General features: G+C 37.2%; 1 protein-coding gene across 1 annotated transcript in view; it reads right to left on the bottom strand.

Moving 5' to 3' along the window:
• SNAP91 (synaptosome associated protein 91) overlaps window positions 1–18286 on the bottom strand; it is a 151919-nt gene that overhangs the window by 80592 nt on the left and 53041 nt on the right. Inside the window, exons 5-9 of the mRNA XM_059942078.1 lie at window positions 18145–18247; window positions 16322–16415; window positions 14570–14681; window positions 6659–6765; window positions 2613–2654 (exon numbers count right to left, since the gene is read on the bottom strand). Of these exons, the coding sequence (XP_059798061.1) occupies window positions 2613–2654; window positions 6659–6765; window positions 14570–14681; window positions 16322–16415; window positions 18145–18247 (458 nt within the window). The remainder of the gene's footprint in view (window positions 1–2612; window positions 2655–6658; window positions 6766–14569; window positions 14682–16321; window positions 16416–18144; window positions 18248–18286) is intronic.

Here is an 18286-nt window from a genome sequence, read left to right as displayed (position 1 = left end):
GTACATTTTCTAACCAGAAAGACATCCATTCAATCCCTGTGTTCCATCTTGCTGCAAGAGGAATTCTAATCCTTTCTCAGTTAGGAGCAGCCTTTCCCTACTCCCAGTCAATAGGTAGCCCTTCTGGTCCCCATCATCTATCTCCTTAATCCTCTTCCTTGCTGGCTATTTTTGTTCATCGCCACGGCTAGATTCAGTGGCCATGGCAGCCACAGAGAAGCCTCGCAGAGAGTAGAACCCAATCTCAGAGGTCTCAAACAGAGTCCACACTACCTGGCATTTCTGACCCATCTCCAGATTAGTTCTGGTCTAACACTATCCGAAGGACTAACCCTAGGACAGCTCACATTCTAGCTTCTGTCCGACCAGACTGTCACAGTGGGTCTAAAGCCCCAGCTCAATGACAAGCCTCCAATTAGACCTGTGGAAGGGTTCTAAATAAAAATTAGGGGGTGTGTTTAGCTCTGCTGCTCATGAACCCAACAGAAATCACAATTAAGTAACTTATTAAGAAATTTCAGAAGCACACAAAACTTTTGAATTGAGATTTAAATATACACTGGAGAAATGAACTAGAGGATTTTTTTTTATAAGGAGGTAATTTCAAAATAAATGTTAATACTGAAGTCTATGTGGCTCTTAAAGTCATAACAAAAGCAGAGGACAGAATGTTACCAGTATCTAATGAATCTCTACCACAGAATCGCTTTCTACTAGAACCAGAGTAAGATTTTATCTTCTTTAAGGATGGGTCTCTGTTCCCCAAATTATAATAACACAGAACATACATCATTACATAAAATATTATGCCTCTGGACTTCTTGAGAGAAGATTATATAAACTGTAAAGAATATAACGGTATCATTAAAAATTAAAGCCAAGTATGTAAATCTGTCAATGATATGCTATAATTTTCTAATTTTAAAAACAGAAAGGTATTTAAGTATGCTTTTAAACCTTTCTTTATCTCCCTTCAGACTCTGCCCAAACTGAGATAAACGAGGACCTCTTTTTTCTTAACCTGCCAGCCTCTCTAACAACATGACTAGTTTTACTCCTGTTCCATGGTGAGAGCAGTCTATACAGTTGAAATAAACATGATTTACCATTTCTAAAAGCTATTCATTGAGTTAAATACTTAGATATCTACATTTTTTAGGTTAACATGTATTTGGGTTATTTTTTAAAACTGCAATGTAAATGTTAATGTTAATAATGTAAATAATTAAATAATTTAAAATGAAAGCACAGTGATTTTCTTTGCTTTTTATTAATAATAATTAATACATCTTTATTAGATTATAATCTAATAAAGAAATTTTAATAGCATTTTATGCACACAATTTTTAGCCATATCCAAGACGATACCAATATCTTATTTAGGTATTCACCTGATCAAAGAACACTATCTTCTCATAGTAGCAAAAATATTTTATACTAATATTCTGTCTATTAGAAGGAACTTTCCCCCAACTTTTAAATAAAAAAATACAATGCCATCATTTTCTGAATTGTTCTGTGGATTTTATTTATGAAGAATTCTTGGCATTTAATTGGTATTTTAATAATGTAAATACAGAGGCCATTACTTTGGGTTTCCCTAATTTTTAAAAAAAATTTAAGGTTAACATTTAAATATAGAAACATTTTAAGGGATAATAAAGATAAGAAATTATTAAACACATTTCGATACTATTAAAAATGGGTAATCTTTCATTATGACAATTTTCTTCAATTACAATAACTTTTTTTTATTTGCAAAGACAGAAAACTCATATATTCATTACTGGTATATATGGTAGCAGTTCTTAACTCTCTCCTATCATCTATTTCTAGTTAAAGAACATGTTTGGAACAGAAATTTACTGTAGCAGAATGACAAGTTGATTAAACAAAAACAGTTCCTGCCAATTATGAGAAAGGTCCTACAGTAATTCTGCACATGTGAATGATCTTGATTCTACATCCAAGGAGCCGTACAATGTACCCTCTTAACAGATAAAAGGATTGATAAGGAAGCTCTACTATTGTTTTGCTTCCTAGATAGTCCCCAGAAAATCACTCATCCACCACTACTATTTTTTTAAAAAAGTTCTCTTGTATATAGAAATTCCTCCCCTTCACAGGGGAGACAAGAATCAGTGTATTGAATAGTAGAACTACAACCTCAGTGTTCTTGCTATTCGTGCCCCTCCTCCATCCCTGGGACATGTTGAAAACTAGGAGAAGAAGCAGGAAGAACAGTTCAAATGTTCTGATTACATGCCTATGAATAGTCACATTTCATGGATAAAACACTTTTTAAACATTTTTCAAGGCTTCCTTTTGATTCAAGTTTAAGAATGAAAAAATGAGCTCAATAATTAAATACAGTTGCCTTTAAAGAAGAAACGATTTTATAAGAGTAGGAAAATATTCATATTATCTCCAGAAATATATTTAATAGCTAAAAAAAAATTGTAAGTTAGAAGGATTTCCAAGAAAGGTGGTTGGCCTACATTCAAAAATGCATTAAATGCTTACAAGCCTCTGCCCTAGGTAAGACCATTTATGGTGAACTATGGATTAATAATTTCATGCATACTAAATTTTTCACTCAGAGAATCACTTACCTGTGTGAGGTCAGGAATGTCACCTTTATCAATGCCAACTTGCTGCGGATTAAAAAAAAGTTACTTAATAGGTTTTTAAAAATTAATTTCTTAGATCACCTATAGAATTAGTTAAAACCACAGCTCAATCTTGGTATAAAATAATTATTATTATATATATCAATCTCACTTTGAATATGTGCTTTTTGCGGAGTTTCCCACTCAATATAAGAGCAATGATTTTGGCAATATAGATACAACAAATGTACAGAATTTTGCTAGAACCCGAAAAAAGAACTTAGGAAACTGAAGTGTAAAAGGTTTCCTCCATGGCTAATGGCAACTAAAATTTTTAAAAAATGCTTCGACTAAATTTAAATTGTTAATTATGCCCAGTCAGTCCTCTGGACAGGGAATGTTCACTGAATTTTAATAACTTGTTCAGGGTGTAGTTTCCACCCTTCCTCACACAGAGAGAACCACTGTGACATCCAAGATGTATCCTTCCAGAGTTTCTTTATGCATATCCAAGGAAATAGGAAATCCATAAATACATAGTTATTTCCCACATTGTTATACAATAATAGTGTATTATGTACACTGGGATTATACTTTTCATTTAACAATACATCTTGGAACTATATCCATATTAATACACAGAATTTCCTCATTTTTAAACAGCTTCCTTGTCTTATAATTTATTTAACAAGTCACCTATTAATGAACACTTAAGTTGCTTGCAATCCCTTGCCATTGCAAGAAATGCTGCACACATCACTTTGCACCTGTGTGGACACATCTGTAGGACACATTTGTAGAAGTGGAATTACTAGATAAAAGCATATGTGAATTTTAAATTTTGGTAGCTTGGGGAAGGAAGAGAAGGGAGGGAGGGAGGGGCAGAAAAAGAAAGTGCTAGCAAGACTGCAAATACGGGAATATATTAATAAAGGTGAATCAATGAAGAGAGTACACAGGTGTTCACTATACAAGTTTATCAACTCTTTTGTAGGTTTGACAAGTGTTCAAAATAAAAAGCTGGGGAAAAATACAAATCATAACTTCATTCTCTCATTCTATATAAATGATGGAATTGAGGCTTAAAGAAACAAAGAGGGTTAACCCAAGTCTCTCTGTGAGAAACGAAGTGCTTCGTTATGCTGATGGAAATGTGGAAGCCAATACAGGAAGCCTAAGTGTCGGCTCCTGAAAGACAATAAGGCAAACTGGAGAGGCGCAAGTCCACTTGTGTGTCAAATGCTGAGCTAACTTCTTTCCTTTGCCTTTTCTATATCTAAAGCAGCGTAGGGAGACGCAACAGGGAAGAGATATGGGGATATATGTATATGTATAGCTGATTTACTTTGTTATAAAGTAGAAACTAACACACCATTGTAAAGCAATTATACTCCAATAAAGATGTTGAAAAAAATAAAAAATAAAGCAGTGTTTCTCAGCCTTGGCACTATTGACATTTTGGGATGATAATTCTTTGCTGGGGGCTGTCTTATGTCTGCCCTAAACTCACACTCTTTCAAAGTATGGAAATTATAAATTAAGGCAACTTCATTCTATTTATTTCCATATTTCAATACCTCTTGAGATGATCCATTAAAATAAATATGAATATGAATGAAGTCAGTGTTTTTTAAATTAAAGCATTATGGGTCCCTAATATTGGAATCACCTCCTCAAAAGGTGATGCGATTCTATTAAGTGGGTAACTCTGTTAAAGAAATTCTTCCTTTACTTTGCTATTCTTACTGTCCTGAACTTCTGAACCACAATGAAGTTGGAGGATGGAGCTGAAGTGTGATTGTATTACAGAAATCTCATCACTTTCTGTCTGCAAGTATTCTGGGAGACATAACTCCTATGAGTTGGTATTTACCTTGGAATAGCAAACTAAGAGTAACTTAGTTCTATAAAAGGTAAGTGCGTTTAGCAGACATGCCTATTACTTGTAAAATAACCATTTTACAAAGTTTCAGTTGTCTGCTTTAGGAGACTTCAGTATAAGAATTCAAAGCACGGGAAGTTTTCTGTACTTCAAGCAATTCCTCTGTGCAAAATTTGAATATATCCATAGGAATTATTCAATTACTCCACATTTCTTTTAATACGATGGGAAACTTAATGTTAACATTTGCCATATAGCCTATATAGAGAGTTGTATTTTAAAAACAACATTCTTGCAAGTCATCTACACATTCTTCAGGCAAATGGTATTAACAACAGGGTAGCTTATTGGGTAGGAGTCCATACATATGTACACCACACAAGCACTGCTTGGTAGAAAAGAGAAGCTTCGTATATTTGCTGAAAACTTTCTGTATTTACCAATCATAACCAAACGATTCAACACTGGTATCCAAACAGTTAGTGTTTAAATTATGAACAATGCGATTTAAATGTGAAAGAAAACACTAATGGTTAACCCATTGCGATTAATGTTTATTCTATTAAAAATAATTTTGTAAATTAGTATCCATTCTATAAAAAGTCTTAGTCATGTTTGAATAAAATTAAAATATTTATTATGTTGTTTAAAGACAAACTCTCAAAATGACATCTAATTTCTGTATATCTCCTTCTCAGCAGCCTGAAATGGGCCTGTGATAACACGAGGTTATCAAGAGACACAAAGTAAAATTTCACATGTAAGAATAGAAGGAACTGATATATAAGCGCCCTTTTTCTCACGGAGACCTTTAGCCCAGCCTTATTATGCTGATTAGAGAAATATTTACCCCAAACTGTAACATGGCCAGCTCTTTACTTTTCCGATATACACAACATCAGATGGGAACACTGGGAAGCATGTGCACCAGGAATTAATCGAACAGTGAAATAATCCTCTGCCCTGGGTGTTTAGGTATAACTGATCTTCTCACAGAAAGAAATTAGGCAAATTTTGCTAGATTACATTGATAATTACAGTTGAACCATGGGAAAATCATATCAAATACAAAGAATAAAACTTGTGTAGAAGCAAAAGTTTCAAGCAATTCTATCCTTCCTTAAAGGCCACCAACATCAATAAACCCATGGAAATATACATGAACATGTTTTAATGTATATGTAATTTATTAAGCTAATCTTTACCTTTTGTTTCCCATATTGATTTTTTTTAACAAATTCTGATTATAAACTGTATGGATCTAAGCTCAAGAGATAGTATTTTGCAAGATTATTTTGGTCTTGGAATTTAAATGTGACAATTATCACTCCTGTGAATAAATGAAATTTGAAGAATAATGCTTGGGCTAGAGTGCTTTTGAAATTATGTGTATAAAATGCCTGTTCTTGTGCTATATTGTGAAAATGGCGAAAACATCAAAAACATGGCATGAATGTCCCACGTCCACAGCATTTAGTGCTTTGCTGGTGAGCTTCAGAACCCTTCCCACAAAACACTTCAGTCAGCCCTAGCAATCAGTTAGTTGACAAGCAAGATAAGAACCCATTTGTCACCCTGACAAAGGATTGTAATAAAATGTCACAATTTCCACTATGAGTCAATCATTGGATTTCATAAGAGAAGACACCAATTTACAGATAACCTCAGGAACAACAACTTGATGGTTACACAGTTACTGTGATTACGTATAAAGAGACATCCTTAAGACACAATTTATAAACTTTATAAAATTAATTATACTTTGTTTTCTTTTTTCCTTGTATTGAAATCATTTTGACAAAGTAAGAAAAGTCAGGGTTTATCGTTTACACACTGAGAACAATGGACAGACTTTTCTAAGGGCTTTTTTCTACAGTTCAATACAAAGGAAGCACTTTCTTACAATCAAGGACAGCCATGAGGTGAGATGGAGGGACAAACCACCTTGCAAAGCTGTGAGCTCATCATCCATGAAACTTTTATTTGGACACAGGATGATCTTCTGATTGAAATGCAAGAGTGCAGAGCACAGCTCTGGGTGAGAAGCAGGATGAAATGTCTTCCAAGGCCACTTCCAACCCTAATAACCTGTGACTCTGTGGCAGAATGTCATGCCAGATTATGAACTCTACTGTTTACTCCAGATACATGTGTTAATATTACTTACCTCTGCAACTTTGAGAAATTCAGACACTCGTGTCATCCTAGTTAGAAATCGTTTGTAAATTTCTAGAGCATCTTTACATTGTCCTTTCTTCATTTCAAAAAACTTTTCTAGAAGAGATAGATAAGCATTTCGAAAAGTGTATTATATTCAATCTTCTAAGCTTACATTGATACTATTACTTACAACTTTAATGTTTGAATCAAAACACTTGGCACTAAAACTTATGGGAAATATTAAAAACACCTAAACAAGGGAGGTCTGAGTAGTTTAGGAAAGGTGTTATGTTCTAAGGTGTCTCACATGAAACAATTTAAATAATGAAAATACAGTTAAAGTAGAAGAATATATTAATTGTCACAACAGGTATACTTCATGATACATATATCATAATATTCTGTTTCAGAAAACAGCATCAAATTCTTGCTGATGACAATCTCAAAAGTTAAAACTGTACCCTACAGCATCCTTTTTTTCTTACTAGTTCACTATAAAGCAATAATCTATATATTATAAAGCAATAATCTATAAACTTCCCTGAATTAAAGAATTCTTTAAATTGTCTACACTCCATATAAGTGATACTTGCTTTTACTGGTCATTAACTATTTCTTTCAAACATTATGTCTTTTTGTTATAAAATAGTGGAGTTTCGTCCTTTCTAGTCTATAATCGTATCCTCTTTCTCAACTTTTAGCTTTCTAGACAGAAAAACAAAGGGTCCTTTTGCTGCTCTCTTCTGCCTCCCAAGACTAGAATTCAGTCATGAATTATAACTGTAGTATGAGAGTGTATTTTCTCCATACATGTTTTGAAGAAAACTAGCACTTTAACAGTGCCTTCCCCAGCCAGTCATTCATCCGTTCATTCAGTCAAAAATTATTGACATTGCGGATGGAGACACAGTCGGCCAGTGTCTACAATAGCTCCCTGGCAACCCTGGATCATAACTGATGGCTCAGTATCTTCATTATTTCATATTTGCACATGGCTAAACATATGTTATTTTTATGCTCTCTCATATTTGAAAGTTCTGGATTTCATTCGGCATGTAATTTTACTACCTCAAAAGTGTTTTTAATTTTCTCAAGAAAGGTTTAATAATATATAATTACACAAGGAACTAATTATTGAGGGTAGCTACTCATTACCTTCTGTTGACAGTCTTTTGGTAATTTTACTTTTAACATGGACCTCCCCTGTAGGGTATTCGAGGGAAGCAAAAAGACCAAGAAAACTAACACATAATGTTTTCTAGTTGTTAGGATTTGAGAGGAAAGTGGGTCTTTTAAAAAATGGCCAAATTTAAGGATACTTTCTTTGTCCACCCACCCTGTCTTCTAAGCTAGAGATAGAAATATGGTGTCATAGGGGAACAAATCTTTTCAGTTTAAACCTTTGAAAATTAGGACTTATTCTGGTAAAACACACCTTTCTTTCCTTTTAAACAATCTTCACATAAACAATTTCTTCCAAGTGTCTAAATTACTTTTCTTTACTATAAGTTTATTTCTTTGAATCAGATCTTCAGTGATAACACAAAAAGAGAAATCAAACTGAATAATCTCAATCTCCTCTTAGAACCAATGCATCAAAATTTTAAGCAGTTTTTTTTTGTCTCCTCTGGATGCTTTTTAAGTTGTTTGTATCTTTTGTGGTAATTTAGGATTCAGTAACAAAAGACTTTCAATAATGATGGTTTTAGGTTATAATCTCATAAGTGTTTCTGTAACAGTGGTAATGACACAGCAAAGCAGCATGTACTGATCAATAGAAAGCTGTAAAGTTCCCTCACCCGCTTAAGAGACCAGAGAAATTAACACTTTTAACAGAGGGGATGGGTCACCCAGAAATGAGTCTCTTTCTTTCATAATAAAGATAACGTATGTTGATTTTCAGTACCTGAAATGATCAAATATTGACATTTGTAACATGAATCTTTATAAAGTGTTGATGAATTCCCTTGTCATATTAGTACTGACTTTTGCAGAATAACTGTCCGAGGAAAAGAACCAGATGAAAAGTTATCTCATCCTTGTGAAACAAACTGAGACCTTGCATGTAGGCTATTACTAACGACCACTAGTCAGTAAGGGAAGCATCTTCTTATTCATGTGTCAGAGTTTCATTACAGTGACAAAATGTTTGCTAAGATTTGCACCACTGTTGATTCCAACATTAGATGTAGAGAACTGGTCATGAAGTCCTTGACTAAGACTCACCCATGATATATTTATAAAGTTAATTCCTAGCGCTTAGTTAGTAAACAAACAAAAAACAGACCTGTCTCAAAACACTTGGGACACTGTGTATACTTCTCTTCTAGAGTGTCACTTTCACAAGAGCAAGTTGACAATGCTGAATGAAGGCCACTCAACGCCACAGTGTCGTGAGGCCAGAATGTACAACTACCACGTTTGAAAGGTTAGGTCTCTAATATGAAAAGGTACAACTCTTCTCCTTTTCTGCTCCTAATCTTAGGCAAGAGACTCTCTTTTTCAAATTAAATGAAATAAAAAATATACATTGAATGTTTATTATTTTAATATAAGGAGAAAATGCATGCTTAATACACTCCATCTGTAAAGTTAACATAAAGTAAAGCAGAGCAGCATTTAAAGAGTGTTCAAGACAATAACAGAGGAGAGTCACATGACTTGACATCTTTAATTGCTAAATCAACGGTAAAGGCATTAAGTCCAATGTTCATGAAGCAGAAGTGGGGATGAAGCGGGGGTACACTGGGGAGAAAGGATGAGAATGAATCAACAGAACTTCATTTCTGACTGGCACAGATTTTAGTCAGTGGGCAACTCAAAGAGAACTGAGGTTTCAGGTTTAAAAGACTAATTATATATAAACAGAAACAAGGAGATTAGGAAGGGCAAATTCAAGAGTTCAGTTTCAGAGGTTGCCGAGTTTGAGGTAAGAACGCAATATTTAAATTTAAGTGTCGACAAATAAGTAGACGTGCAAAACTGAAGCTCAGGAGGAAGGGAAGGACTGAAAGGATAGATGTGAGACTGCTCATAACGGAAATAATAAGTTTCCCAGTGAAGAATACACAGAGAAAGCAAAACAGCAGATGGCTGGACATGAACTTTAGCAAAAGCTCACCTTTATGAGTTGTAAAGAAGATTAAGATCAGCCAGCAAAAGCGAACGGAAAAGTCTATCTTACTTGGCTTGCCACCAAACTCCCTCACCTGAAATAAAGGTGATGTGGTTTTGAACTGCACACCACGGGCAGGAATCTTTCCCCAGGAAAGGCAAAACCTCCCAGGGCACTGTATTCGATGTTGGTGACTGGCTCACCCAACTCCATTCTATCTTTTTTCTAGACTCATGAGAAGCCAGGGATCTGGATGCAAATTTAGTTCTGCACATTAGACAGACCTGTGGGCGATCTGGAAGGAGAAACTGAGGCAGCAGCAGCAGGCAGCAGCTTCCTGTACCTGAACAGCTGTTTCTTATGGCAAGTGATAAGATCCTTGGAGGGTGAGCTATCTTTCACAGCATTTCACTGTCACCCTCCAGCTTTCCTGGGCTTTAGGGAATAACTGTCACAGTCACAGCCACTCTATCTGACTCCCTACTCCCTGGATTATGGCTTCAAGTGTCCATTCTCCAGCTCCCTAGTGTTGTAAGGCAGCCGAGGTGGTTTCAGCATACTTTCAAGTAGTGGTCTCATTAGCAGTAACTTCCCTAGAGCACAGAACTGGTTACTTCAGGAGCATCTCAGGGGGCCGAGACCAGAACCAGTTCCTGTAGGCTTCCCATAATTAAATGAGGACCTAACCCCTTGTTTTGAATCCCTTTCTATTTAGAATACGTAGAGTGGTTTCTGTTTCTTGCATAGACACAGTATTTGGTGGCTGAAGAGGCTGTAGAAATCAGACCCTCAAAACTGTCCAAGGGAGGAATCTGGGATTAGATATGTAACCTGAATGAATTTGAAGGCAGTGATAACCACCTGCAACTAATGGAGAATGGGATTCTCGGGTTCTGTGCTGCACAGGAGCAAAATAATGACTTAAATTATGACCTGTGGTTTTCTGAAATAAGCACCTAGAATGAAGCTTATCAGGACAAGCAGCTGCAGGGATAGACCGTGATGAGAACAAGGCAGATGGAACTGTGGGGTGGACGGCTGCTCCCGACCCCACTGGAGAGCTTAAAAAGGAAAATGACAACACAGGATGTAAAATGACTGGCTCAAGGCTCCAGTCAGACTGTGGTACCCCAACCTGCCCTAAAATAATCTTATCCTTACAGACACAGGGCTGTGATCGCTAAAGTCACAGAGTCTAATCTTGTGAGTTGCTGAATTATAATGTATGTGGGCAAGTTAAATTTCCAGCTTCAACATGGTCTCCTTTGTGAAAGTTAGGACTCTTATTGAAAAAGAAAACTGGAAAGGAAAGTACTTGGGTAGATTCAAACCAACATGAGCTACCCTTGTTGGAAAAAGCTTTTCTTTCTCAGTCTGAAGAGGCTGGTCCTGCTTTGCTTGGAGAGCCTGTAATCCACCCACCTTCCACGAGGGAATAAAAATTCTCCTCGTGCTCCGTCCCTCTACTTCTTACTCCCTTCCCCTTGCCAACTGCTTCAATACCTAGAATGAGATTTAGAACCCAGCAATCCAGCATGTCCTCGGGAGACAAGTACAAAGCCTGACTCAAGAGGAAAAATACATACATGCTAAAAGAAGTGCAAGACTGTGCAAATTCATGTTGGCAGTCGGGATGCCAGATAAAATACAAGACACTGAGTTAAATTTAAATTGTAAAAAATAATTTTTAGCATAAGTAGGTCCCAGATGTTCCATGGGACTTACTAATACTAAAAAAGTTACTCCTGTTGATCTGAATACAAATTGAATGAGATGTCCTGTATTTTTTTCCTCCTGAATCGGGCAATCCTAATTGATAAAAATCTAGAGAATTCAAATAAATTCTAAAGGTTCTGAGCAGTAAAGAAGTACCATTACGTTCATTTTTGTGATGTCACTGATAATTCATCAATTTGGGTGAACATGCCAAGAAGCACCGATTCAAAATGCTGGCCTGTAGCCAGGACATGGAAGCAACCTAAGTGTCCATCGACCGACGAATGGATACAGTTGTGGCACATATATACAATGGAATATTACTCAGCCATAAAAAGAAACGAAATTGAGTTATTTGTAGTGAGGGGGATGGACCTAGAGTCTGTCATACAGAGTGAAGTAAGTCAGAAAGAGAAAAACAAATACTGTATGCTAACACATACATATGGAATCTAAAAAAAAAAAAAAAAAGGTTCTGATGAACCTAGGGGCAGGACAGGAATAAAGACGCAGATGTAGAGAATGGACTTGAGGACACAGGGAGTGGGAAGGGTAAGCTGGGACAAAGTGACAGAGTAGCACTGACATATATACACTACGAAATGTAAAATAGATAGCTAGTGGGAAGCAGCTGCATAGCAAAGGGGGATCAGCTCGGTGTTTTGTGACCACCTAGAGGGGTGGGATAGGGAGGGTGGGAGGGAGGGAGACGCAAGAGGGAGGGGATATGGGGATATATGTATATGTATAGCTGATTCACTTTGTTATAAAGCAGAAACTAACACACCATTGTAAAGCAATTATACTCCAATAAAGATGTTAAAAAAAAAAATGCTGGCCTGAACATCCGGAAGTTGGATCTAACACAGTGGTTCCCTAACTGTAGTCCCCCAGACCCAGCACCATCCAGGCCCTCACTAGATATGCAAATTCGCAGGCCCTACCCCAGAACTACTGAATTAGAAACTCTGGGTTAGTATCCAGCAACCTCAATTTTAATAAGCCCTCCAGATATTCTTGAGTAAGAGCCTTGAAACACAGCCAAAAGCATCTATTCCTATTCTTCTGCAAAGGGACATTTACCAGAGTGACTACGCACATGGGAAAGGGGATACACCCAGAATTTTCAGGGACACAGACTCTAAGCCGATGCTAGTCTCTGGGGATCCAAAATGTCACTATATTTTCTACCAATCTGAGTGGAGGCTTTCTGGGGATTAGGAGATTAAAAAAAATTAGATCCAGTGGATGCATGAAACTATCAGTGGTTATTTCCCCAGTTTCCTGAATACATAGATGAAATACTTTGAAATACACAGAAATACTTTAAACCTAGCAGGATCCCCACATCGGTTTCTTGATCTCTACAAAGACACAGGGTAGCAATTCCATCATATTCCCAGTTAACTTGCATATCTGGTTTGTGCAAAAGATGAGTGAATCTTAGAGATGAACTGTAGGTTACCGGAAACTTAATCAGGTGATGATTCTTACTTGCAGAGATCCAGATGTGTCCTCCTTTCCAGCATAAAATCAACATAGTTGCTGACATGTGATAAGCATCTATCAAACTAGCAAGTTCTTTTCTATCTATCCCAGTAAACACAGCCCATCAGAAGTAGTTTTCTTTCATCTGGCAGGGATGCCGGTACATGGTCACTGTCTTATTTCAAGTATATTAACCTCTCTGGTTGTCATAATGCCACTGGATATCATTTGATGACATCAGGTTGACTGTAGCTGGTGAGAAAGAATTTCAGGTATGCTAGGTGCCTAATAAGTCACAGGCAGGTCAAAGGGAAGGAGAGAGAATCTGTGAAAGCCCAGGGACCTGCTACATCAATGAAGTTTCTGCGGGTCCAAAGGTCCCTTCCATCTGAAAGACACATTGCTTCACTTTGCACTCCCTGTAATGAAAATGCAGGCGAAAGTTTTGCTGAGCTTTTTTTGGTTTTGGAGGTAACACAGACAACATGTGTATGTGCTGGTCTAAACGGAGTATCGGTGTATGGTGTCAGATGGAAGCAGGGCCCAGATCAAGGAAGACTCTGCAACTGCTCCAACCTGGAGCCACTCAGGCCTTTGTTCCTGCAGAGCTAAAGGCACTGTAAGTGTCTACAGCAGATCCAAATGCTGCAGGACGACTCTGGCACATGCCAATAGGAAAATACAATAGAAGCCTCTAGCGCTTTGGAGCAGGGCCATTTCTTTTTCAGACAGTAACTGATCTCCTTTGGAAAAATTGCTCTAGGCTTGCTTCTAAAGACTGAAGTTCTGACCAGAGAATGTCAAGTGATCATAAGACCTCAAGCGATATCTTATACACCAAACCATAAAGCTAGACAAGTGCAAGAATATACTCCATCATCAAATGGAGGTGGTAATATAAGCGATCAGCCTCGAGCAGTACCTGAATACCCATGTAGGTTGTATGAACAGGTGGCTCATACTCCCAAGTGCACCTACATCTTCTGGACGGCTACTTCTCCCTCCAATCATGCCTATAGGCTCTGGGGAGATCCCTATGGCCAGCTGACAGAGGGAAAAAAATAATTCAAGCTTGGTTTAGAGATGTTTTCTCAGACTGACACTAGGTGGAAGTGGTTTGCTGAATCATTATATCCCAGAAAGGGGTGACCTTGTCCGTAGAAAGAAATCTTTTACTGTAGGCCAAACGTCAAGCAGTGCATCTATCTGATTTTCACTTTATGGCAAAGGAAAGATGGTGACATGTACGGAACTACATCAAAATAGGAGCACCTCCAGGGCAGGCATCAGAGGTAGTTGTCAGCACAGTGGAACAGTTAGGTGTCGTTACGGGACTTATTCCAAGAGGCAAAGCCTAGAACCTGCTCCTTCGGTCATTCCAAAATTTTGTAAGCATCAAAATCCCTGTATGAAATCTCTTTCTGCTGAAAATACCTAGAATGCTTTCCATTCCCTGCACTTAATCTCGACATAAGAACACACACAGAAATGTGACCTGAATGAGCCATGTGTTTAGATTTTTATGAAGTCTGCAGCATCCAAATCTTTGCATTCTGATACAGTCTCTCTTCACAGACACCATTCAGTAGTTCTACCTACCAAGTAAATTAATAACTCCATCGTTGTAGCAAGCAAAAAGTTTGATAAGGTCCTTGAAAAGAAGCATAAATGCAGCATTTATGACACCATTTGTTAGTTCATTTGGATGTACCTAGAAACAGACGAAAATTTCATAAGTTAAATGCAGATCATCAAATGACAATTTTTCTCAGAGCATGTTAAGAAGTCTCAAATGATTACTAAGAAATTCATTCATATTCACCAAATGCTGTATAACTCTTTGTGTAACACTACCAATATCAAAAACTGGATTGCCTATTTTTTTGCTTCAATTTAAGTCAATGAAGTTAGTCCTATCAATTATAAGATATATATACATTCTATTTGATTAATGATCCACAGATAAATCAAATCCAACTTTTGAACACCTGGACTCTTGTTGCTTTTACTATGCCATATTACATTCTTCTCCTTCCCCTGTGTAATGATCTCTGTGGAAGGGTTCAGGCTCCAGGGGCCTGCAGTGAGTCAGAGAGGAAGCCTAGCATAGGAAAAACATACCTTAGCCGGCTACCCCTAAAATAATTCTGGAGACTCACAGTATCCACCCACCCACCAAATACTCTAATCACTAGCACAGAGAAGAATAATTTCTCTCCATTTCCCAATCCTTGCTCACAACTCCTTATGCTCTGCTCTTTTTCCTTTTCTGACTTCTTTTCTCCTTTAAGTAAGACAGTACCAACATTAAGGGTAAGGAAAGCAAACAAAAATGAATAATAAGAAAAAAAGTTAAGAGAAGCAATTCCATATATACCTAGTGACGTCCTTACTGTAAAATCTGTCAAAAAACAGTAAGATGGTTTGCTGCTTTAAATGAAATTTCACAGGAGTTGGGTGTTGTGACTAGGATAGACGAAACCATAATCTTAACAGAGATTTTAGTTACTAATATTTGAGGAAAATCTTTGTTTTAGGCAACCACCAAAACAGAGGAAAGCTAACAACGTGAGTTAAGAATCTTCCTACGTGGCAGAACATTTTATTTTCATGAATCAGATATGTTTCATTAATTAAAATTTTTGGTTTGAAATAACTGCAAATCCACATGAAACTGTAAAAAAAAATAGAGATTCCCATGTACTACTTACCACTTTCTCCCAGAGGTAACATCTTGCAAAATTATAGTACGTATCACAACCAGGATACTGATGTCAATACAATCCACCCATCTTACTCAGATTTCCCGTTTTACCTGTTGTGTGTATGTTTAGTTCTATATAATCTTATCGCATGTGTAAGTTAGTGTATCCACCATCACAGTCAAGATACAGGTTTGGTTTTAAGAGACAAGCCACGTTAGCATTGGCAGGAAGAAGGACCATGACAAAACAAAAATAATTCTCTTCCACGGATGGTACCATTTAAACAGACTGTATAAAATAGTTTCTAATAGCAGGCTGGGGTATTTAGCTGCCTGAGCGTACGTTTTGCAGCTACTTTATCCTGTCAAACACAACAGGAGGCCACCATCCTGCTCTGAACATGGGGATCCAAGAATGCACCACTCGTAGTTTTCCATGACTGAAGTAAACACCTGTAAACTTCTCTGACAGTCTGGACAACCAAAATCCTCTATTCCTCACTGACAGCCTAAACTAAGTGTTCATCTAATTCAACTACATGAGGGAGACCTAAATCTGTTTCCTGAGGAAATTCTTTATCTGTAGCCCACCTTCAAATAAAAGGCAGCATGACTGTGTAAGAAGTATTTTCTGGTGAGATACGTACGTCAAATTCCAGCAGCGCATCAATCTGTCCCTGTAGTATGGGCATACTCTTCAGTAGTTTCTCAGGAGCCATTGTCCTCATGACACCATCAGCCCTACAATTAAAAAAAAACCAAAAAGGTAAAACTTACTTGTATGTGGAAAAGTTGAGACCACATGCATTGTTCCAAACCGTTTTCCTCCCATTTCCTTGTTAATCTCCTGGGATGGTTCTGAGATGTGAAGAGGCTTTGGTTGGGCCCCTGCCCTATACTCCTTCTTACCCACTTGCATTCCTTAACCACCCAGGCTGCGCTTCCTATGCACTGCCCTCAGGAAGAAAGCAATGTGGTCTGGATAAAAGAGGCCAGCCGAATTTATGAATGGATTTTTCTAAATCTGTAACAGAAATACTAGTATTAAAAATCTAGGTTTCCTAAACCCCAGTTTGTTTGTTTTTGAGAGAGAGAGAGAGAAAACCTGTCTTGGAAGTCTTCAAAACCTGTAGGACTGGGAGCAGAATTTATACTATTAACCATCAAGTGAAGAAAAAGGCATTCTGATATGCAGTTTGGTCAAAAAGAGCTGAGTCTAACCAGCTGTAGAGAACGTGACTGGAGGTTAGCACTGAAGGGTGCATCGTAGGGGGCACTGAAGCCTGCACCCACCCACAGGCCTCTTAGGGAGCTCCTGTATCCAGAGATGGTCAAGGAGCAGCAGGAATGACACAGCTGAGGAAAATGCCCAGGTGACGTGACCGCGCTGATAACGGCAGCTTTCGGTCCCTCCCACCTCAACGGTAGGGAAAGCAACCCCAAGTGCCCCTATGTGCCCACTCAGCGGTGCGGAAGTTTCTAAGAAGGCTCTGGACATATTGTGGAGAGGTCACAGTCCAGCTCGGAACATCAGCCACGGCTGCCCAGGGCCACGTAAGAAGTCAGAGGGAGGCACAGGAACTAGAATCATCTCTAATGAGATGGGGATGAAGTCAAACCTTCATTTTATAAAATGTTCACCCACAAGAAACTAGTTTATTTTGAATAGGCAAGTTTATATTTTTCACTACCATGATAAAAAAAAGTAGTTCAAAGCTAAGTTTAGGTCAGCTATCAGAAAACAGAGTTATATCTCTTTGTGTGAATTCTTGAGACTAAAATATTAAACTTTGTACAATATGTTGCCATTATTTCAAAGTAGGAATGGATACAAGATTTGCACAGATTTATAGCTGAACACTTTCGATTAAATTCAAACATCTATTTAGAGGGAAATAAATAGCAATTATGAATTAAACATGCAAGGAGTCTGTATCAATGAGCTTCTCCTAATCAATGGTTAGTATTAATAATTAGTTCAAATATGGTGTGTTTTCATGTGTTTGTGTGTGTGCATGTATAATAGTAGGACAGTATTATCTGTCCTCCAGATCTGTGACAGATCTCCACACATACATACAGTTTAGTTTTACCTCAATCAAAACACATTGAAATAACTATTGTCGACTACAGCCATGTTCTTTTAAATGAAACTTGTTTAAATTCTCTCCATTTAAAATTATTTGAAGGTATATAACTGTTCAAGAATTTTGAGTTGATTTTAACAAAATAAAATGTTGTACCATGTCAACTCTGAGCAGCAAATCAGATTTTCTGCATGAAAATATAAATAAGTAACATTGCAACCACAAGGCTATACTTGCATAATATTATTAATTGAGTTTTTTTTTTAGGTTATTATAAACTGGGCCTTCGTGATCAAAACTAGTTGGCAATTAACTTAGTTAAGATAAATCAAGTATGTCTCAAAGACTTCTGCTCAAATAAATATGAGAAAGAAAAAACATACCCTTTCTTCACTCTGGCAAAATCAAATGCCATCTGTCTGTAAGAGAAAGCCTTTTCATTCAAATATCTACTATAGCGCCTTATGAAGGTAGACATATCATAACCTGGGGGGAGGGGCAGAGGAGATAAAACTAATTAATAAA

This window comes from Balaenoptera ricei, chromosome 12 (genome assembly GCF_028023285.1).
Source record: "Balaenoptera ricei isolate mBalRic1 chromosome 12, mBalRic1.hap2, whole genome shotgun sequence".
Taxonomy (NCBI): Eukaryota; Metazoa; Chordata; class Mammalia; order Artiodactyla; family Balaenopteridae; genus Balaenoptera; species Balaenoptera ricei.
Note: the sequence above shows the minus strand (reverse complement) of the source record. Positions and strands in the feature narration are given on the sequence as shown.